At 40.0% G+C, this 19,199-nt stretch overlaps 1 protein-coding gene across 1 annotated transcript; it reads right to left on the reverse strand.

The window, feature by feature from the left end:
- Positions 1-1,436: 1,436 nt before the first annotated feature.
- LOC124154696 lies at positions 1,437-18,612 on the reverse strand. Its single transcript, XM_046528578.1, has 2 exons — positions 17,665-18,612; positions 1,437-3,870 (listed from the first exon to the last, which is right to left on the reverse strand). The coding sequence occupies exons 1-2, from the start codon at positions 18,194-18,196 to the stop codon at positions 3,554-3,556; spliced, it is 849 nt and encodes a 282-aa protein (XP_046384534.1). The 5' UTR covers positions 18,197-18,612; the 3' UTR covers positions 1,437-3,553.
- Between the last annotated feature and the right edge of the window lie 587 nt (positions 18,613-19,199).

Genomic DNA, 19,199 nt, shown 5'->3' on the forward strand with positions numbered 1-19,199 from the left:
TAGGATTATAAAAAAAGGATTACCGAGTTACCTCGAGATATTTACACCACACATACAACAAAACCTATAGAGTATGATACCAAAAGGAGAATTGCAACCACCTGTGACGCCGAAATTAAGATCAATTTTTCGATCGTGCGGCACACTTCGCAGCTCGCTGTTGGCCACGGGGAAAATCGTGCTCGACAGATGTTGGACCTTGTATCTTTTAAAGCAGATTAATTGTATAAAAGCTAAAATATGTTGGTACTACATTTCATTTCCATTTCATACAAACTAATTTGCGGCCGGCCGCCGCAAATTGTTTGCACGGCTGTGTTGCTTTTTCGCCCTCGCGGTCAGCTGAGCGGTATACTCACGTGAGTTCCGCTGCTTTCCTCGGCTTCTGAATCGGACATCTTGACGGTGGCCCATCTCTTCCTTTAACGCTGCGATTCCTTTTAGGCACACGCGACGCGAGGAGAGGAACACAGAGACTTGAAAATGCCAAAGACAGGAAATCCAAATGCCAAATAAAGCTAGGAACAAAGACAACACCGAAAATGGTTTTTCGATAGACTTGGGCAATTATCAACGAGAAGGATAGCAGGTGTTTAATCGTCGAGGGCGTGGCTAAGGGTGCCTTAAAGAGCAAAGTGCTTCATTTCTTCTTTTTCAGCTTTAATTGGCACTTGGAGGTAGGTACTGTCGTCGGGCATATTCAATTTCGCAAATTAATAGCTCATAAACTCCGTCCATCTCATAATTTATTTAGATTTCAAACCCACAAATGCCATCATAAAATTTCCACGAATAACAAACTCAATTGCACTACATTTAGCAATGGAGAAAATTTCGGATCAACAAATATAAGTTCACCGTGATTAAGTCATGTGAAGAAATTTCATTGTCAGTCATGAATTCATTTATAGCTTAAATATTTTTTCAAAGGACATTACTTAACACTCACAGATTAATTTTTCATATTTTTTCAAAAGTAAGTTTGCATGTAATTTTTACTTTTAAGTCAAATGATATTTCTAACGTAATTCGTCAAAGAAAATTTTAATGAAATGAATCTGTTTTCACAATATTAATGTCTTGTAAAATAAAAAACATCTTTAGAATGTAAGTCAGCAGTGTATGTTGAGTGCGCTGGTCGGAGAGTCTCTCCAGTGTCCATCAAAAGCTTTCATCTGGTAAGGTATCAGACATCAGGTTGCTGGTGTTTCCCCTTCCGTCCGTTAGGTGTCAGTGAATCTTACGGCTCACAGCGAGAGCAGATCCCTCTTGGGTGTGGATGGTCATGGACCCCTAGCCTGGGAGTTCCTCTTTCCTTCGACGCCTCTGTTGCTTCTCAATGGCCAACAGTCCCCTATCCTTTTTTCTGCGTTGCTTAGGGACGCTTCCGGATGACCGCAAAAGACACTTCACTCGGGGTCTTTTTTTCGTGGTAATTATGCCCATAGCTCAGCTGAGGCAATCAGTGATAAAATTATCGAAAGCTTAATAAAAAAGGGAATCCCTGGAGTACTTAACCGTCGGAGACGTAGAATTTGTTGAGGAAATAAAAGTGAGGAGAGTCTGTGGCATGAGTCGCGTGCCAAGTAATGAGAAGCCTCTGCATAAGGTAACCATGCTTGAAAGAAAAAAATCATGGTCTAACCCTACGGATGCTTCTAAAACCATCTTAGAATGTGGTTTAGAGATAATTTTGTTGAAACAAAATCAATCATAATGGATAGCTGCGGACGTATAAAGGTAGCACCAATAAAAAGGTACATCTGAGAAAAATATTTTACTGCAAGAATGCCTGCAAAATACTGTATAAAATGTCCAATTTGAAGAACAGTGAAGCAAGGAGAAAAAGGCAGTAAAGTAGCTGTAAATGATAGGGGTCATCATGGGAGAACAGATAAGGGAACAACTCCAAGAAAATCATCTGCACTGCCAAAGTGTTGAGGTACAATAAGTAGGCAAAAGGACCAGATCGGTTGTGAAACATCAAGGACTGGATTTCAAGACAACAGATTTAGTGAACGTTTAAGAAAACGTCCAAGATATCTTTTACACCCAATAGACTATAGGCTCTAACATTTTAGAAGGGCTTTACCGTTTCAAGGAGGAGAGCGATGATCGCCGTTATTGCGTCGCTTCTGAACTTCCCTCTCTCCTTCAATGAGTGAGGCATCTGCGCTAGACGGGTAGGATTCGGATGAAATAGGTTCCCAAATATGGAATTTTGAAGGGTTTAACCTGAAGTTATCGTATTTTATGTCAATTTAAATGGAAAATAAGGGCTCCGAAGGCCTCACTCACGCGTTGAAAATCCACGCACAATCACGACCAAGGAGGTGAGAAACCCATCTAGACGATATTCGAACCCGCGATCTCAAGGTGGGCCACCGAGGTAGAGGGATAAAGATAGGGATGAATAAAATATAAAGATAATAAGAGATAGGGATAGAAAAGAGAACTATTGGACACCTCAGAATCCTACCAAAATTTACATCTCCGAAATTTCCTTTCCGTAGTCCAGACCTTTCCGTGACAACGAAGACACTGAACGGAAGATTTTATCGTTTGGTTTGACTTACTGCGCTGAATCAGAGTATTTGTAATGGTTACATAGCAGAAAAAGTATCTGAAAATTATAGAAAAAAGTATTCAAAATCTGTTTATAGGCATGAATGACTTTTTATAGTGTTCACAGAAATGTCGCCATTATTTTGAAGTTATATGGTTTCAATGGTGGTTCCATTTGGTCCCAGTTAGTTACTACGTCGTGTGATCTCATTAAAATTAACTGTCGCCGATAAACGTGATGAAAACAGTCTCTTCCTTACCCTCTTGTCACTTCACATGACGTGTAGCTTGAGGAAGAGGGGTTTCGGCAAGCACTGGGCTGTAAGTCGGTGAGGAATTGGGTTTATTTCACACTGGACACTCGTAATATTATTGAAGAGCACTTCATTTACCTTGCGCACTGAATATCGAGTAGCTGAGTCACCGTGTTCGTATGCATTCTCTGCCGCAGTAGGCTTAGAGCATCGTCTCTATGGTCTCTGGTCATATCGTCGGTTGCTCGTTAATGCATGGGTCCTTCTGTCTTGCGTCGTCGATAGATTTCAACTGGCTTTCTGACCACATGTGATTGAATGCGGAGCAGTTGAAAGCATTTCAAGTCCTTGTTTAGAAAAGCGTCGTTAATTGGTCAATTTTAAGAATAAGAATGGTAAACGGATAATTATTCAATTCTCTCAGCAAAAATAGCGCAAAAGAGTTTGATTTAATGCCACTCTTCTGGACTTACATAAGTAGTAGGCTCTCTTTCAGCTACTCCTATGTGATGCATTCAACATGTAATACATTGATAAACCATTTTTCACTCGAAGACGGTGAGAATGCGGAGACAACATTAGTTCTAATGCTCATTCAAAGCAAGTGGTGAGCCTTGGGGTGGTAGGAGTGGCTCTTTTGTCTATGTCACCGTGTTAAATTGAACAATAAATAAATTAATTAATAAATTAGCTACGCGATCGAAGGGGGATGTGCTCTTCCAGGGTTGTGTTGGTCACGCAGCGGCCTGTGGCGTGGCGTGCGCCCAGTATGGGATGTCGAGGGATCGCCGGTGGTGTCCGGAGGAGTGGTGCAGTGGGACGTACTGCACGTAGTGTCCGCCGCCCCCTTCGTCGTCCTTGGAGACGAGCTTCTTGAGTGCGGCGACGAGCGACAGGACGAAGGCGGCCGAGCTGAGGGCGAGGGCCTTGAGGGCTAGAAGGCCGATGCCCTTGAGGCCCACCGCGCCGATGGTCGCCGCCGACATGAGCATGGCTGCCGCCAGGGCCCCACCGCCCTTGTTCTTGCCGCGACCCTCCTCAGGCCACATCACTACAATAGGAATGAGAATACGGTTAATCTAAAGGCACTGCTAAATGGTTTTATGAAACAAAACTATAAGAATGAAGATACTGATTTTTTCCCGGTGAATGACTTGCATGAATTTATCTCAAGTGCCCAACCGGGTTAGAGTCATGGTCATTTTACCAACATCTTCAGGGCTAATGATGCTGGCGACAGTATCAATAACAAATCAGGTACCATCTTGGTGAAGGCATATACACCGGAACAGTTCTGACATCGGCATCATCAGCCATAAAGGTGTTGGAAAAGTCTCCCAACGAAACGTGAGCATACGATACGCTGACCTTGACCCGCTTGGATACCCGAGAAGAATTCATTTAAAATTTATGGATCATTTGCACCATAACTGCCTATGAATTCGGTCCCAACGATCCAGTAATAATATTAACGCGATGCTTGTTTATGTTGACGTTTTCTTGGATCAATACGACGAAAATTAATAGCAATTATCGTGTCGATGATTCGTGTCGTATTTTCATAAAGAGTGTTTATTGTGCCAGGTTATAGCATTCAAATGCATGCATGCTCACATGTAAAGTGCGGGGTAAACCAACTGCTTAATTGTAAAAAAACGTTATTCATGCGTACAAACTTAAATAGTTTAAAAATTGACCACTTTTAACTAACAATAAGCTAATTTACCGTTAAGTTACATCCGATCAATAGAGGAGGAAAGGCCATTGTGGTGATTACAGAGGAAAAGAGCCAATTTTAAATACCCATCATTTGAACGATGCTGGAATTTTCTTAATTTTGAAGTTATTTTATATTATTTTCACTAAATTGTTAAACAAAGGTTTTAAGCTGAATAGAAGGCGTAATAAAAGTTATTTTTTTATTAAATCACAAAATTATGCCAACCAAGGAACTTTTTTACAGTCATGAGAAGTGCAATGAGAGTGAATATTAACTTGGTATGCAATAATTTTTTGATATTTTTTAGATTAATCTAATACTTTTGCACTTTAATTCAATATGACTTTGAAAAATGATATATTTCTATGAACAAAAGATGTAATCTCTTAGAATAACTTTTTTAAGTTTGCCATAAATGGCTCAAATATAACTTTAGAAGTCACCATTGAGACCGTGCGAGTAGAGTTAGCCAATTTTCTATGCTAGTGTTTTATGATTTATTCAAAGTTTGCGAGCATTACGCGTTAACCAACCTTGCACAAAGTTACTTTCGGCAATGCTAGTTTGGAATTTTATTTCAGAAGTAGAGCCTATAACTCTGAATTAATTAGGATAAATTATACATCGTCATATATTTAATTTAGCTTTAGAATTAATATGCTGATAATAATTAGGTAGTAATGAATTTTTAAAGGAGTTGACTCCATTTCCCATTTTCATTCAGCGCGCTACTATGGTAATTGAACTAGGCTTAGTCCCGTATTTATTGTTGATTAGCTTATTTTCCTTTATAATACAATGAAAATGAATTAATTGTTGCTTTTAATTGCATTCGTGACACTTAACTGCCATAATTTTCATTAACGAATTATTTAATGGTTTCAGGTCCAACATAATAATATGAGTGTTCATTTGAAACGTTGCCACGTTGACTAGTACGACCTTTTCATGGAGATGCATCACTCCACCTCAATCGGTCTTGTTTTCAACCGTTTTTAAAACACGTAGGTATTTAAGATTTATCGCAAATTTTGAAAAATTATAGTTATATGGGGGTATGCGTATGGATGGTTCCAGTGAAAAAGTTTAAAAAGAATTAAGTATTTACATTGAGTCACTTTCCCTTTTTGCAACTTTTATTCAATTTAAAGCCAATCGTGACTTTGATTGGCTGAAAATGAGTTAATCATCCCTTAATTTATTCTTAATCCGCAGCACCATTACCGATCTATCGTCTTAAATAACTGCTAAGCCGGACACACGTTGAAATCTTAAGAGACGCAAGCTCGAAGGATCGGAATCATTAATTGGCTGAATTCGACAGATATTCCTGAAGTTTCCTCATAGGCGCGATCACCTGGCATTGTTTACAGTTGCTAATAGCAGTCTCTAAAGGCGTTTTAAGGGATGGGTCCCTGACTTGCCCTTCCTCACAATAAAAATAGCGTTTAAGTATGAACTCAATGCAAATGAGGAGAAAAGTACCCTTCTTACCAGAGGAACCAGGCTGTGACTCGAGTAAAATATGTCGCCATCCCTCATAAATTTTGGCGGAAGAGAACCTGGGAGGCTTAATTATTTCACTTATGACTTTGTGTCCAACGGAAGTTTTTTTTCTCTTTGTCCGTCCGTTCCTTTGTGAAACCGAATCACATGATCATTCTGTACGTACCTCAGAGTGGACCAAAAAAAGATCGCGCCCCTCACTTATTCCTTTGCTGCTTCCACCGATTTCCGTATTTACAACTGTCATTCCATTAAAAGCCAAACGCAGCGTCGGAATCGCTGTTAGCGGCCGTGCGTTATGATCGGCTGAAAGATGGTAAAGACAGCGATGGTTTTGGCGACGAAACAAGGGAGGCACTGATGTGAGTGGTGGGAAAAATATGTGATTGACATCCCAGGAACAGTCGAAGAAAATGATGGCGTGGAGCGGTCATTTTTTGCTAGCGTTGGAACTACCATCTGAAGGGATTTTAAAAGTGATCGTGCAATTCCGGCTTCAGCAATGCCGGGTGGTAAAAGTTTCATGATCAACAAAATATTCTTGCTATGTTTACAGTTTATTAGTAATAGCGATTCTTCGACGTTTATTATTTATAAAAGTAAATCATTACCACATAGTTTTGACATTTATACGCATTCATTTTGTAAAAATAAACTATTCCGCACGTGTCGAAGATTTAAAAAACGTATCTAAATATATAAAACTGTAGATGCGAAAAAAATGTTGAGCCAGAATACAAAGCGCAGTATATCAAGTCAGCTGTCTTTATCAAAAGAGCAAGGAGATGTTGGGAATAAACTGTGCCAGCCTTGGCAAAAAAACTGAAAGAAGGCAATAAACAGAATTCTCCCAATTCTGATTACGAAAGTCAGTTCACTTCAGCAGAATATGATCTAATACTATTTCTGAGATCAGTTTTTTTCATTGTTGTTCATTCTGGCCCCAAAATTTACTGTAAACATTCGGTGAAGGGGAATTTGACCCTCAGAGGCGGATAACTACGAGTTTTCTGACTTTTAGTGACAAGCATTATGCCGCATAGTTGCGACATTTACTCACATTCATTTCGTAAAAATCGGCTGATACCAAGTACAAAGAAACTATTCCATGCGTCAAAAGATAATGGAGGTCAAAGCGTTATGAAAAAAATATATAAGAAATTAATATATTTAATATAAAATAAAAATAGTAAATACAAGGTCATAGTATTGATTATGTGAGACGGAAAGGTTTTCACTCTTTAGAGAAGAAACAGTGAGTGGCGAAGGAGAGCGTATTGAAGTGCTTTCGATAACTCCAATGAATTTCAAAATTGTATTCCCTAAGTCAAAAGTGCTGTGTGATGAAATAAATTCGAAGTATGATCAAAAAGAATTGTGTATGATCAACCTGCTGCAGCGTATCAACTAGAAAGTTCAGAGGCCAAGAAGAGCGTTTTAAATGAGTTTATTTCGAAAATAGAAATAAATATTTGATTTCATTTATAGATAGCCATTACAAAAAAATTGAAATATAAAAATATTGAACTTAGGTCAGGAAGTGGGAGAGGGGTTTAATGGAGGGATGTAAATGGAGGCAAGAAAACGGCTCACAACATTTGAACACTCTCAAAGATATCGTCATGTCGTAATATTATTTCTATTATATGCGTCACGTGACCAGTAAGGTGCTAAGTTGGCCTTCCTAACCCTGGTGTGTACACCAGCAAAATTAAATAGCATAAAAAATGTTCTAAAATATATTTCATATTAAGCTCCCGGAACCACACTATTTCGTGTTTGAAGTAAGTAAAAAAAACTTCAAATGTTTACTTAGCGCGAAAAATAATAATTTCATGAATTGTTAAAATAATTTCATTCATAACCTTACCAGCCAAAGACCACGACTACTCACTTCACTTTGTAAACTCCATGCCTTGGTTATTTCGCTTCAATCATGAATTTTACCGTAAAAAATCATAAATTTTTTGTCAGTTAATCAATCACTAAGCCTAGTGTATTTATGAATATTAGCATTTCCTCAAGCGAACATCAAAATTTTCGCGGTCCGCTTGAAAAATCTATGGATTAATTCATTAAAATCTATATTGTTTAGTTAAAAATTCAAGATAATGACGAAAACCCATTGTTGCACACCTGCACGATGTTTAATGGGATAGGGAGGAATTCTGAGATTTGTTTCGGCGCTGCGTTGTTTTTTCGCGGAGTGTTGTGTATTTGGAAGGAGGGGGGGGGGAGAATAACGGGGTGCGCGCACTCGGCGGAATCCAGCAGCGGTCGGACGGAATGACGCGGATTTGGGAATTGCGGATTAGAGTCACTAATGGAGAGTGTCAGCCGCCGCCTGATGCCACCGCCGAGGGTTCAAATGGGATCGAGGGTCATTATGGGATTGAAGCGGGTTCAAATGACGCCAAGGATACTAGAGGATACGATGGCCGGTTAATTCGAGTGCGGAAAAATGAGTTAAATTTTCCGTGCTGGGTTTTCGGGATCCCACGGATGATAATTATGTGCAGGATTTGGGGATTCAAAGTAGCAGCAACAATTCGTTTGAAATGTACCTCTTTGTTTCGCCAAAATTTGTCGAAAAGTAAGGTAAATGAAACCATTTGGAAACAACATACAATCTCAGGGTTGCCTCGCACGGTTAAGATGTTCATTAGGCTGTGTGAAAAGCATTCGCTGGGCTATTGACTGGGCCGATGTATTATTTGCCAATCAATTACTTCATTTTTATTAAATATTACTTATTTTTTGGCAATCCATGTTTTTTAAATAAAGAATGATTCGCCCCGATGATTCGTCTTAAATTCAGTAGTGATAATTCTGTGTTTTCAAATTAATAAGTGAGATAATTTAATCAGGGTAAGATAATTTTAGAACGTGTTTAGAATCGACATAAACATGCAATGACGGAAAATGTACCCTTTTTTTTAGCATTTAATGTGCAGGAAAATATTGAAAATAGACTGCTTTGTGTTCCCTGAAAATTACACCATGTTAGTTTTAGCTGAGTAGGTACCTAATTTGTTGCGAAAAAAGACGGTCAAACGGTTGAGTTTCTTTTCGAGGCTCCATCACGAATGAAATACTCAAAACAAGTACTTAACGCGTGTTATGATAAGCTACTTCGGAAATTCAACGCATCTAGTTCCTCAGAATGCTATGGTCAGGATAATCGCTCTTATTCCTCTTCCCTCATACCAAACGAAACAGTCTCCAGAAATATCTGTTTCACTACTTCTTCTTACCTGTTGGCACGGTGAGGATAAACCACCTCTTCAGCGCTTGTATGCCTTTATACGAAGTGGAAAATGGCATCAAGAGTGTAAAGGGACCATTTTTATATCTTAATAGTGTACGTGAAGAAGGAGTTATGAAGAGGCTACCAGTGGTTATGCACACCAAAGTTAGGAAAACTACAATCTATTCAATTTGTGCGCTTTTAATTATTTTATATTTTTTCATTATTCATGTTGTCATAAGCTAAATTCGTCCGACAGTGAGCCGTTTGTGCATCAAACCCATTCTTAAAAACTCCCCACCTCGTCCGTTTGCCTCAGAATATCCTCGTGTTTCCAATATCCAACTTATACTCCATCTAAGTGGAGATTCGCCGTATGTGCTGTTGCTGTTAGACACATATCGGCACGTGCGAGTCTCCGAGGGTCTCTCTTCCCTATCGCCCCAGATATTTCGCCACGATCGATGCTCCAGGGTCGTTAAAGACTTTTGGGGGAATCTCGGCTTCAGTAGTTGTTGTCTTCTCCTTTGAAATTCGGGGGAAACTTATCCTCGGCGGAGGCGTTTTACGAGGCGTCCGCCTTCCGCCACTCGACCGTGCATATAAATCCGGGCTAATGAAGCCGAGAGAGTTGGGCGGAACTCCCAAAAGAGCTCCACAGATAAGTGGCCTCGGCTCAGAGAGGGGCGTCGCCCTGGCCACTGCTCATCTCCCGCAGCGCTTCGCAACTAGGCGAACCAATTTCCGGTCCCCTCATCCCGTCCTAATGATGTGTTCCTAGGGATGGATTGTCTCTCGCCTTCCGTTGAATTTGATCTCTCCGTAGATTTCTCATGTCGCTCACTCGTTACTTGGTCTTGATGCTCTCTCAGAATAGTTTAAGGGCCGTCTCAGGATTAGATACAGACACGTGAATCAGTCAGGGATCGCGCCCTAACGGACAGGTTCCTTTCAAATGGCGGCCTGGAACATCGAGGATTTCTCGGTTGGGCGCGTTCTAACTCACTATCGGATGAGAATCCATAGATCAGAGGCCAGGCGCGCTGAACTCTCATTAATTGATTGTATTTCTATTTTTTTAGTTAAGGAACAAATTTCCACAAACACACGCATAAAAAACTATCTATTTAGGATATATTTTCGGGCTCTGCACCTGGTTATAGCCTTCACTTCCCTCATTCCGTTTCGGAAAACGACTCGCTTTCCATTTCCAAGGCGTGTTTATCGCATCGTGACAGATTTCATACTGAATTAAATTAATCGCTGGTGGACATCAGCAATTAATTTTACGGGTCGTCTGATTTCCTGATGCTCGTTATTTGCCTTTAAATGATTTTCTGTCGTTGCCTCGTTTTTTTTCTTAAATCTTATATTATTTCTTGATTGGATCTTTCGCGGCTCATGATGATTAAAAAAAAAATAAGTCACATACGGGTGTATGCCGCGTGTCGCACTGGAGATTGCCCCGACGTTTCGCGACCGACTGCTTATTCAAGGAAATAATGCTGGAGTTGGTTTTTGCTGCCTTTTTTATATTTCAGGTGGGAGGGGTGGGCGGAGGGTGTGAGGAGTTTGGACTGGAGGGGGAAGATAACGAAATGCTGCGGATGACTGGGTTCCAAGTATTGCTGATTCTTAATCCGGTATCTCTATTATAGTTGTTCTAGTCGGGTAAATCTCCATAACGACACGCGGCATACACCTGTATGTGACATATGTTTAATCTTATATTATTGTCTATTAGTTTGAATCGTATTCGTGAGTGCACATTTGGACGAGAAAAAGGAACGAGATGATTTTACTTCTTTAGTGGCTAAAAGAAGATTCTCTCGCGCTGGCGATACGGCCTGAAATTCACATTTCTCTAACTCCAATTGTATATATTAAAAAGCCATGCTTCAGTATGCCTGATCAAAGCTGAATGATATAAAAATACTTATTACTAATAAACTGTATACATAGCAAGAATATTTTGTTCTTCATGAAAACGTCCCTTTCAATGGTAGTCCCAACGATAGCAATAATAGACCACTCCACGCAATCATTTTCTTCGATTGTTCCTGGGATGGCAATCACATATTTTTCCCACCACTCAGTACCACCCCATTTTCGTCGCCTAAACCATCACTGGTACCGCCTTTCAGCCGATCATAACGCACGGCCGCTAACAGCGATTCTGACGCCACGATTGGCTTTTAATGGAATGACAGTTGTAAACACGGAAATCGGTGGAATCAGCAAAAGAAAAAGGGAGGGGCGCGATATCTGTTTGGCTCCATGAAAAGTGATATCACTCTGAGGTACGTGAAGAATTTTCGTGTGATTCGGTTTCACAAAGGAACTGACGGGCCAAGAAAAGAAAAACTTCCGTTGGACACAAAATCATAAGTTAAATAATTAAGTCTCCTGGGCTTTCTTCCACCGAAGTATATGAGAGATGACGGCATGTTTCACTGGAGTCATACATAGTCTGCTTCGTCAGATAAGAAGGGTCCTTGTCTCCTTATCTGCTTTGCTTTCTTTTCTATCATGCTTTGATTACCACAGCCCAATATTTTGAAAGCTCAGTTACCTATGGTGCAAAGCAGAGGTGGGAAAATGGTAGCCCACCACAGAGTTTGTGATGCCCCGAGGCAGAATTAAAAAAAGTCATAGGGTTACACTCGTCTCATTGAATTGATTATATAATTAAATGTGCAAGCAGCTTGAAATCTAACTTACATTAAATTAACTAAATAAATAAGTAGAATAGAACTTCCACTATTATTTAATTTTTATGGTACAAATTATATTTCTTCTGAAATTAAATATAATGCTAACTGATTAATGCAATCATTGTAAACGGTGAGGCCCTCCGAGGATAGCCTCCGCTCATACGAAGTGACCCAAACAATTGCCCGCCCCTGATGCAAAGGATTATGTTTTTCATCGTAACAATGTGCTCTCTTTTTACTTTCATTATCATTTTCCCGAAAATGGAGGTATGCGGTTTAAATCATATATGAGGGGCTGAGATGCCAAAAGAGATTTTTGTTTCTAAACAGAGTTAGGTGCAGAAATTAGGCGAAGAAAGCAAACGACACAACTAGAAATTTAGTAGTGCATTTGATTTTCCATTCGATGTCAGAACAGAACAGAGAGACACTCGTATCCCTCGGACACCAAGTTTTGTGTCTTTATTCTTTTGTCTATTTCTGCGTCTCTATTCAGAGAAAAATCACTCGTACCCTTTGGCTTCTCACCTCCTCATATGACCTTCAATTGAGAGCGCGGAGCTTTTCAGAAATTGTAAACTGAGAAATAATTGTAGAGCATACTAACTGGTGTCTACGTAAAAGTGGCGTTGATTTAAATCATAAATAAGGAGGCTCTTGAAAGTGAAAGAAGAGCACTGATATAAAAAAATGGAATTCAAAGAATCGATGGAAGAAGAAAAGGATGTGATTTGTCTACGTGCTACGCAAACCGCCTCGAAAGGTATGTGGTGAATGATACTTCAGCCGTTAACAATATAAAAAAAGAAACTTGGTGATATTTGACTGATGAATTTCATCGACAGTTTCTTCAACTTAAGTATTGCGGGAGTGGAAAATGAATCCATACACTGGGTTATGAGATGATGTTCTTTGTATCGCTCTGAAAGATAGCTATTCTGAATCGTTTCTAGCAATCTGAGCTCACGATAAGTCCCTTGTGGCTCCCAGATCAATTCATCTAAAATATGTTTGCCCTCTATTTGCTCTTAGCTAATTTTGACGAATAGCATTTGATTTAGATACTGAATTTTTATTTTCTTTACTTCACGTTCAGAACTTTTTAAGCCGTTCTACACACGCTTGACACGTATTCGAGGTATGACCTAACGGATAAGAAGCAACACCGCTCCTTCACTTTTTCATCGTAAAATCTTCTTCTAGCAGATCGATGAATACCGAAAAAAATGAGTGCATCGGAGAAAGGTGAAGTTGCATCGGAGAAGATTGTTTCAAAAATCGCAGCTGAAATTGCAGTGCAGTTTCTGAAAGGATAATCTTTGATTGCTACGATCGCCGTCAAAATGGAAGTTGTATTATCGTGACTACTACGAAACCAGGACAAAATGTCAATGTGTACCCACTGGTGGATAAAAACTTTACCGGGCTGGTAATTGCCAATGAGAGGTAAAAAAATAGGGGTAACGGCCGTCGCCATTTAGATGACGCATACAATCATGATTCCTTCAACCCCTCTCGATAGTCGGATATTTATTGAATATAATTCTTTATTTCGTAATATGCTCGGTTATAAAACTAACTTTTTGTTAAAAATATTTAGTTTTTTTTTCATTTTACCATGGAGTAAACAGATCGTGGAAATCAAAGATTATCCCGTGAGGAATTTCACCAACAATTTTTGCTACATTCGATCCTCATCATCTTCCTTCGGCTCATTCGTTTTATCGTCTTTCGGTCTTTCATCGAATTGCATGGCGGCCTATTACACGTTTAAAGCATGTATTATCGTATTGAAAATTTCATAGCGCATTTAATAAACTCTTTCCAACATATTCCTCCCACGAATTTCAAAACTATGCCTCGTTATTACCTCAGATGCATTTTTGTCATATTTGATATGTTAGCAAATGTCTAGTTAGTATGATCTGAAATTTTGATGGTGATTGGTCAATGTAGAGGTCAAGATTGGAAAATACGTCCGGTGGAGAGGCATAGAGTTACGCCCTCTATAGGTAACACTAACCGTGAAGTAACGATGCGGAAAACTTTGTAAAAATAAGTGTGGATTTGAAACGTAATTGGTTTGATTATGAATGTTAGCAACATTATCAAATTTAGGCCTCCATTATTTATATCTTTCATAAGTCTTTGGGAGCAGGTAGCGATGTTGTTGAATGAATAAGTTCAGAACTAAGTACTAACGAAAGTTGGAACAATCTTAATCAATTATGTGTTGCAAGAAAAGGAAATCAATCCATCAATAAAGAAATCATGAGGCGTTATCTATAGTAAGGAGATAGAAGCAAAGAGCATAACTTATTTTTACGAACAAAATGAAGGAGAATCCAGGTCCGTTAAATGACGACTTAAGACGAAACGTGACAGGTTCATGATACCGATAGAGGTTTTGGTAAGTACCTATCAGATGAAAAAGAATAGTTAAAAATAAGGAGAATCAGAACGACAGTGCATACAATAGAAGAATCTACAAAGGTCAAAGAGGTTTAGTTTGAGATACTGTAACGGTGTAATTTAAGACTATTGTTGTGAAGGAAAGATGCCAAAGAGCTTTAAGAACATAGTGATACCGAAACGAGTACTAAATTCGATGCGGTGAAAGGAATAAAGAAAGTCAGAAAACGAGAAATATGAGGTGATGTAGGAGATTCCAGTAAGCTGCTTTTCTCCGTAGACTTCAAAGGACCGCGAGATATTCACCAGCAGTTGTGAATAAGTGGGCGTCGCTAAATGCCAGTGGAGGACACAAAATCACGCCGTCTGCATTACATGTGGTGTATATGGCTTTAAATAGAAGCAAATTTAACAATAATGTGAAATAGTGAATTTTTACGCAAATGGCGAAGGCAGTTAATATTTTGTGGGGTATTTATGAATTTTTAAGCCTAAAAGTAATTCTCATTCAGAAATTTTGAATTGAAATGCAAAAGATGTTATACTGAAGTTTAGAATTTATTTATATCTCGCGTGGTTTATGCAATGACCATTTGTTCTTGACGCATTCTTCCTCCTTATGATAGGCTTTGTTCTCTCCAAAACCATTTACAGCCGCCTCATCAGGCCGTCAAAAAAGCAGCTGACATTCCTTCCCGTAAAGCACATCACCTTTCAACGCAACCAACCGCCATTGTCTTTCCACTTTCAGCCATAAACCCAGCCAATCGAAACAACACTTACCCAGATAATGTGGAAACCAGGGTCAATTTTGTAAAGATAAGTGTGGATTTGAAACGTAGTCGGTTAGATTATGAATGTTAGCAGCATTAATATATTCAAATAATTATGGTTATATCTTTAATAAGATTATATTTTTGGGAGCAGCTAGCGTTGTTGATGAATGAAACAAGTTCGAAACTAAGTACTAACGAAAGTTGGAACAATTTTAATCAATTAAATGCTGCAAGATTTTTTTAGTTATCAGGGGAAGGTTGCCTAAATCGCACCAATTTTGGAAAAAACAAATAAACTCAAAAATAATTGAGGAATATAAGTTTTTAATGCTGCCAAATGGACTGTCTACTTCCCTCAAAAATTTTGCGGACAGTCAATTCCAAGTTGAACACATGTATAAAAATTCAATTTCAAACCTCTGCAAATAGTGCGATTTAGGCAACCAGTTTTCCATTTCGCACCACTGGAGGCCAAAATTAGGAAATGATGTTTCAACGACAATGAGAGGCAGAAAGGCAAGATATTTATTAAATCCCTCAACTGGAAAAATCTGTGCATTAGAATACCCGTTACATAAGGAACAAAAAAAGTTAAATAAGTCATATCTTTGACATTGATAATATGTATAGTTTTTTAGCTTAATAAAAGTCTAAAATAATTTTAAAAAATTCAAGTCTTTTGTAGAAGTGTTTATACGTTGGAGTAGTCTTTTCGCGACAGATTTTTAAGACCTCTTGCATTGCACATGTAAAGAGAGACATGGTGCAATTTGGGGGCGACCGCCATTTTATATGAATCATTTCCATTGCCTAAACACGTGTTCATACCACGCTGTTAGTAGCACTAAATGAAACACAATAGACTTCAAATATATCATATATAGGTAAAACTATGTTAATACTACTTATTTGTTTTCGATATTCTTGTAAAAAGACGAAAGAAATACCTAGCAGAAGAGACACTTTTTTTATACCCACATAATTTCTTAATACCTAATTTCCTTAATACCCACATATTTTCTTAATAATTGCGATTTGTGAAGCGGTGCGATTTAGGCAATTATCCCGTACTACTTATTTTATCTATTAGAATTTGCTATTGGCAAGTTCGTTTTTTAATGCGCGGAATACTTATGCAACATAGGGACTATTATTATTAATATTATTACTATTAGTGGTTACTGCAGACAAGTACCTGCTAGGCACTACGATAAGAAAGTGGTAAGTCAATGAGTGTCTAGTTTCTGCAATCAGCTTACGATTGAATGACCGAAGGGTCTCATTGCTGTGAAATTTATACGTCTTTAAGCCGTTGTACGGAGATAATAGGTAAAGGAGTTCTCACTTTCCAATGGGATGGCCCTTTAATTGTTTTTTGAGAACGAAAATGTGTGAAAATAGTACTGCAATTCAATAGCGATATAATATTCAATAACTCTCCCAAAATTTGTGAAAGAATTGCATTTTTTTCAGGTTTTTTTAAGATACCGCCAATTAAAATTTCTTTCTATCTATGCGTACAGCCTAATTGAATATCTAATGCTTAAACGTATCTACCATATGTGAGTGTCCGACCCTTTGACGATTTTGAATGCGTTTTATTCGCACTAATTGTTATCCTAAAGGATTGATGTCACTCAAAATTACAATAAACAACACAATGATCTTCCCCAAAACTTTCATACGAACTTCATTCAGTATTTGCATTAGCATATTAAGGTTAAAGTGTCTATCTCTCTATCTGTTGAGCCTGTGATTGATTTATATATGTTGCAATCTTTTCATTAATGAGACTCAGTAACAAAGGTTTGACCGAGAGTAAGGTAAAATGTATGAGCATTCATGTCTGATCTATAAGTAAATTAAATTTTATGCATAAGAAATTTTGGGGTTGCAAAGAAATGTATCGACCCACAATAACGGAATAGCATAAAAGCTTGAGTATATAGTTGAGTGTAGAGTTCGCCAAGATACCATGTGAGAGTGCGCAAGCACTATTTTATGCCCTTGGAATAAGTGGACCGAGTTGGAAGTTTTGTATCTCCCTTACTACGCAATCCATTGTACTGAAATAAACTAAAAATGAAAGATAATTTATTTATGCACTTCCTCAATACGGTCGGAAATTCGTATTATCGTTAATAATTAAAAAAAATACATTTATAATAGTTCGTTCCTTCCCTGTGTAATGTCTCATGTCAGTACATGAAGAAGTTCTCTAGATAAAGCGTTTCAAGCGTGGCTTCCATTTTCCGAGTCTCAGAAACAATATTTTTTCATGCGAAGCTGAATAAAAAGTTAGAATATAAAAAAGTTAGAATACATTTCTGATGGCATTTCAGAAGCGTACAGTTGAATTTTTTATCATTAAAATTTTTTTTTGAGTGAAGCCGTTTGAGTGGATACCGAGATACAACACTTCATATTCGGATACTTTCTGCATGGACAATAGGCTCGTGCAGAGACGCACCTTGCCGTGTGAATCCGACCCTGTTGAGGATTTCCAGCGCTCCGGGCATTGTCTCGTTGTCAAACAGCGACCTCCAGTCGAGCGGCAGCGAGGAGAGGCGCGGCAAGCGGAGGCGCAGCTCTCTGCTCCGGAGGAAGGAGCGGATCTTGCGGAGGACGTCGCTCACGCTGTTGCCGCTCCCCTGCTCCATCATCCGGCCGCCGCGCTCCCCTCCTCCCACATCCACGATCTCCACACCCTCCGACAACCGGTACCGCTTCCTCGCAAGCAGCGCGTCCACTGCGCCCGAGAGGAGCCGCGCTCCGAAGCACGCGAGCCGAGACTCCGTCGTGGTGCCGTTGACCGAACACTCCGCGACGGCGGACTCGACGGAGCGGGCCCCGGGCGCAGCACCCACTGCCGCTCCACCGGCCTCCACACCGTTGTCGGACACTTCTTGCAGAACGCCCTCTGGAGAGATGTGTGCGGCGGTCACCACGGCCGTTGATATCACCAGCGCCATCAGAAGCAGGGAGGTTCTGTGGGCGCCCATCCTTCTTCGGGGGAGAGATGAACGGCCGATGGATGCAGGCGTGGGCTACCAGCAGCAGAAGATAGAGTGGAGGAGGACACCGTGGACACCTGCTGGAATAGGCCTTTGTTCTGTGCTGGAATGGCGGCGACATCGCTTATATACGCGACTCCTCTTTGCGGCGGGGTGGATCGGTTTTTGCGGCAGGAGCGACCAAGACAAAAGGAAGCGAAGTGCTGCTTGCTGCTAAAAACTTTTATCGGTCGGTCACGCCTTAGAAACCCCTGGAGCCTCCCCTTCCCATCGGCCCCTTCACCTGCGGCAGGGGCGCTCCATTTTCCGGGCCCATTGTGCTGCTGCCGCTGCGTCGGGCCTTTCGCTGGGGAACGGCCGAGAGAAGAGAAGGGCCTCGCTGGACGCATGAGTGCGCCGCAGGGGCGCCGGCGCGGAACTGCCCTCTCGCGGGGTCTTTTTTTCCCTTGGAGGGCCTTGGCGGGGGCGGAGGGGGGACGAGGAAATGAATCGATGGGTCTCGGGCGATTGAGCCGTGTGTATTGTGGATGCCAATGGTCAGGCCTCGTCGACGCGTGTCCGTGGGAAGGTGCGAGGGTCGAGCCGAAGTGCTTGCGGTCCCGTCCGTCTGCATTCGCGATGCTGCCGAGGACACTTTTTGGAATACCAGAGGACGCTTTGCTCATCCGTGTCACTCTACCAACTGACCCAGTTGTTTTTGCATTCATACGTCAATAACACTTACCAAATGCCATAACAACTAGGACAGTCCTATTTTGAAATCATTTGAAAAATCCAAATTTTATAGTTGTGTTTTTATTCCAAACTTCAATGTTTACCAAATACTTTCGGAAAAACTGACATCTTATGAGCTCCTAAAAGATTTTCTGCATAGAAATCTGTTATTTTCTGTTAGATTGCTTATTAGGTCTCCACTATACAACTAGTGATTTTTACATTAATCCCAGGAAAGGTGGTGATAACTGAATATGTAATCGTAATGGCTGAAAAT

The sequence above is a fragment of the Ischnura elegans genome, chromosome 2 (assembly GCF_921293095.1).
Source record: "Ischnura elegans chromosome 2, ioIscEleg1.1, whole genome shotgun sequence".
Lineage (NCBI taxonomy): Eukaryota > Metazoa > Arthropoda > Insecta > Odonata > Coenagrionidae > Ischnura > Ischnura elegans.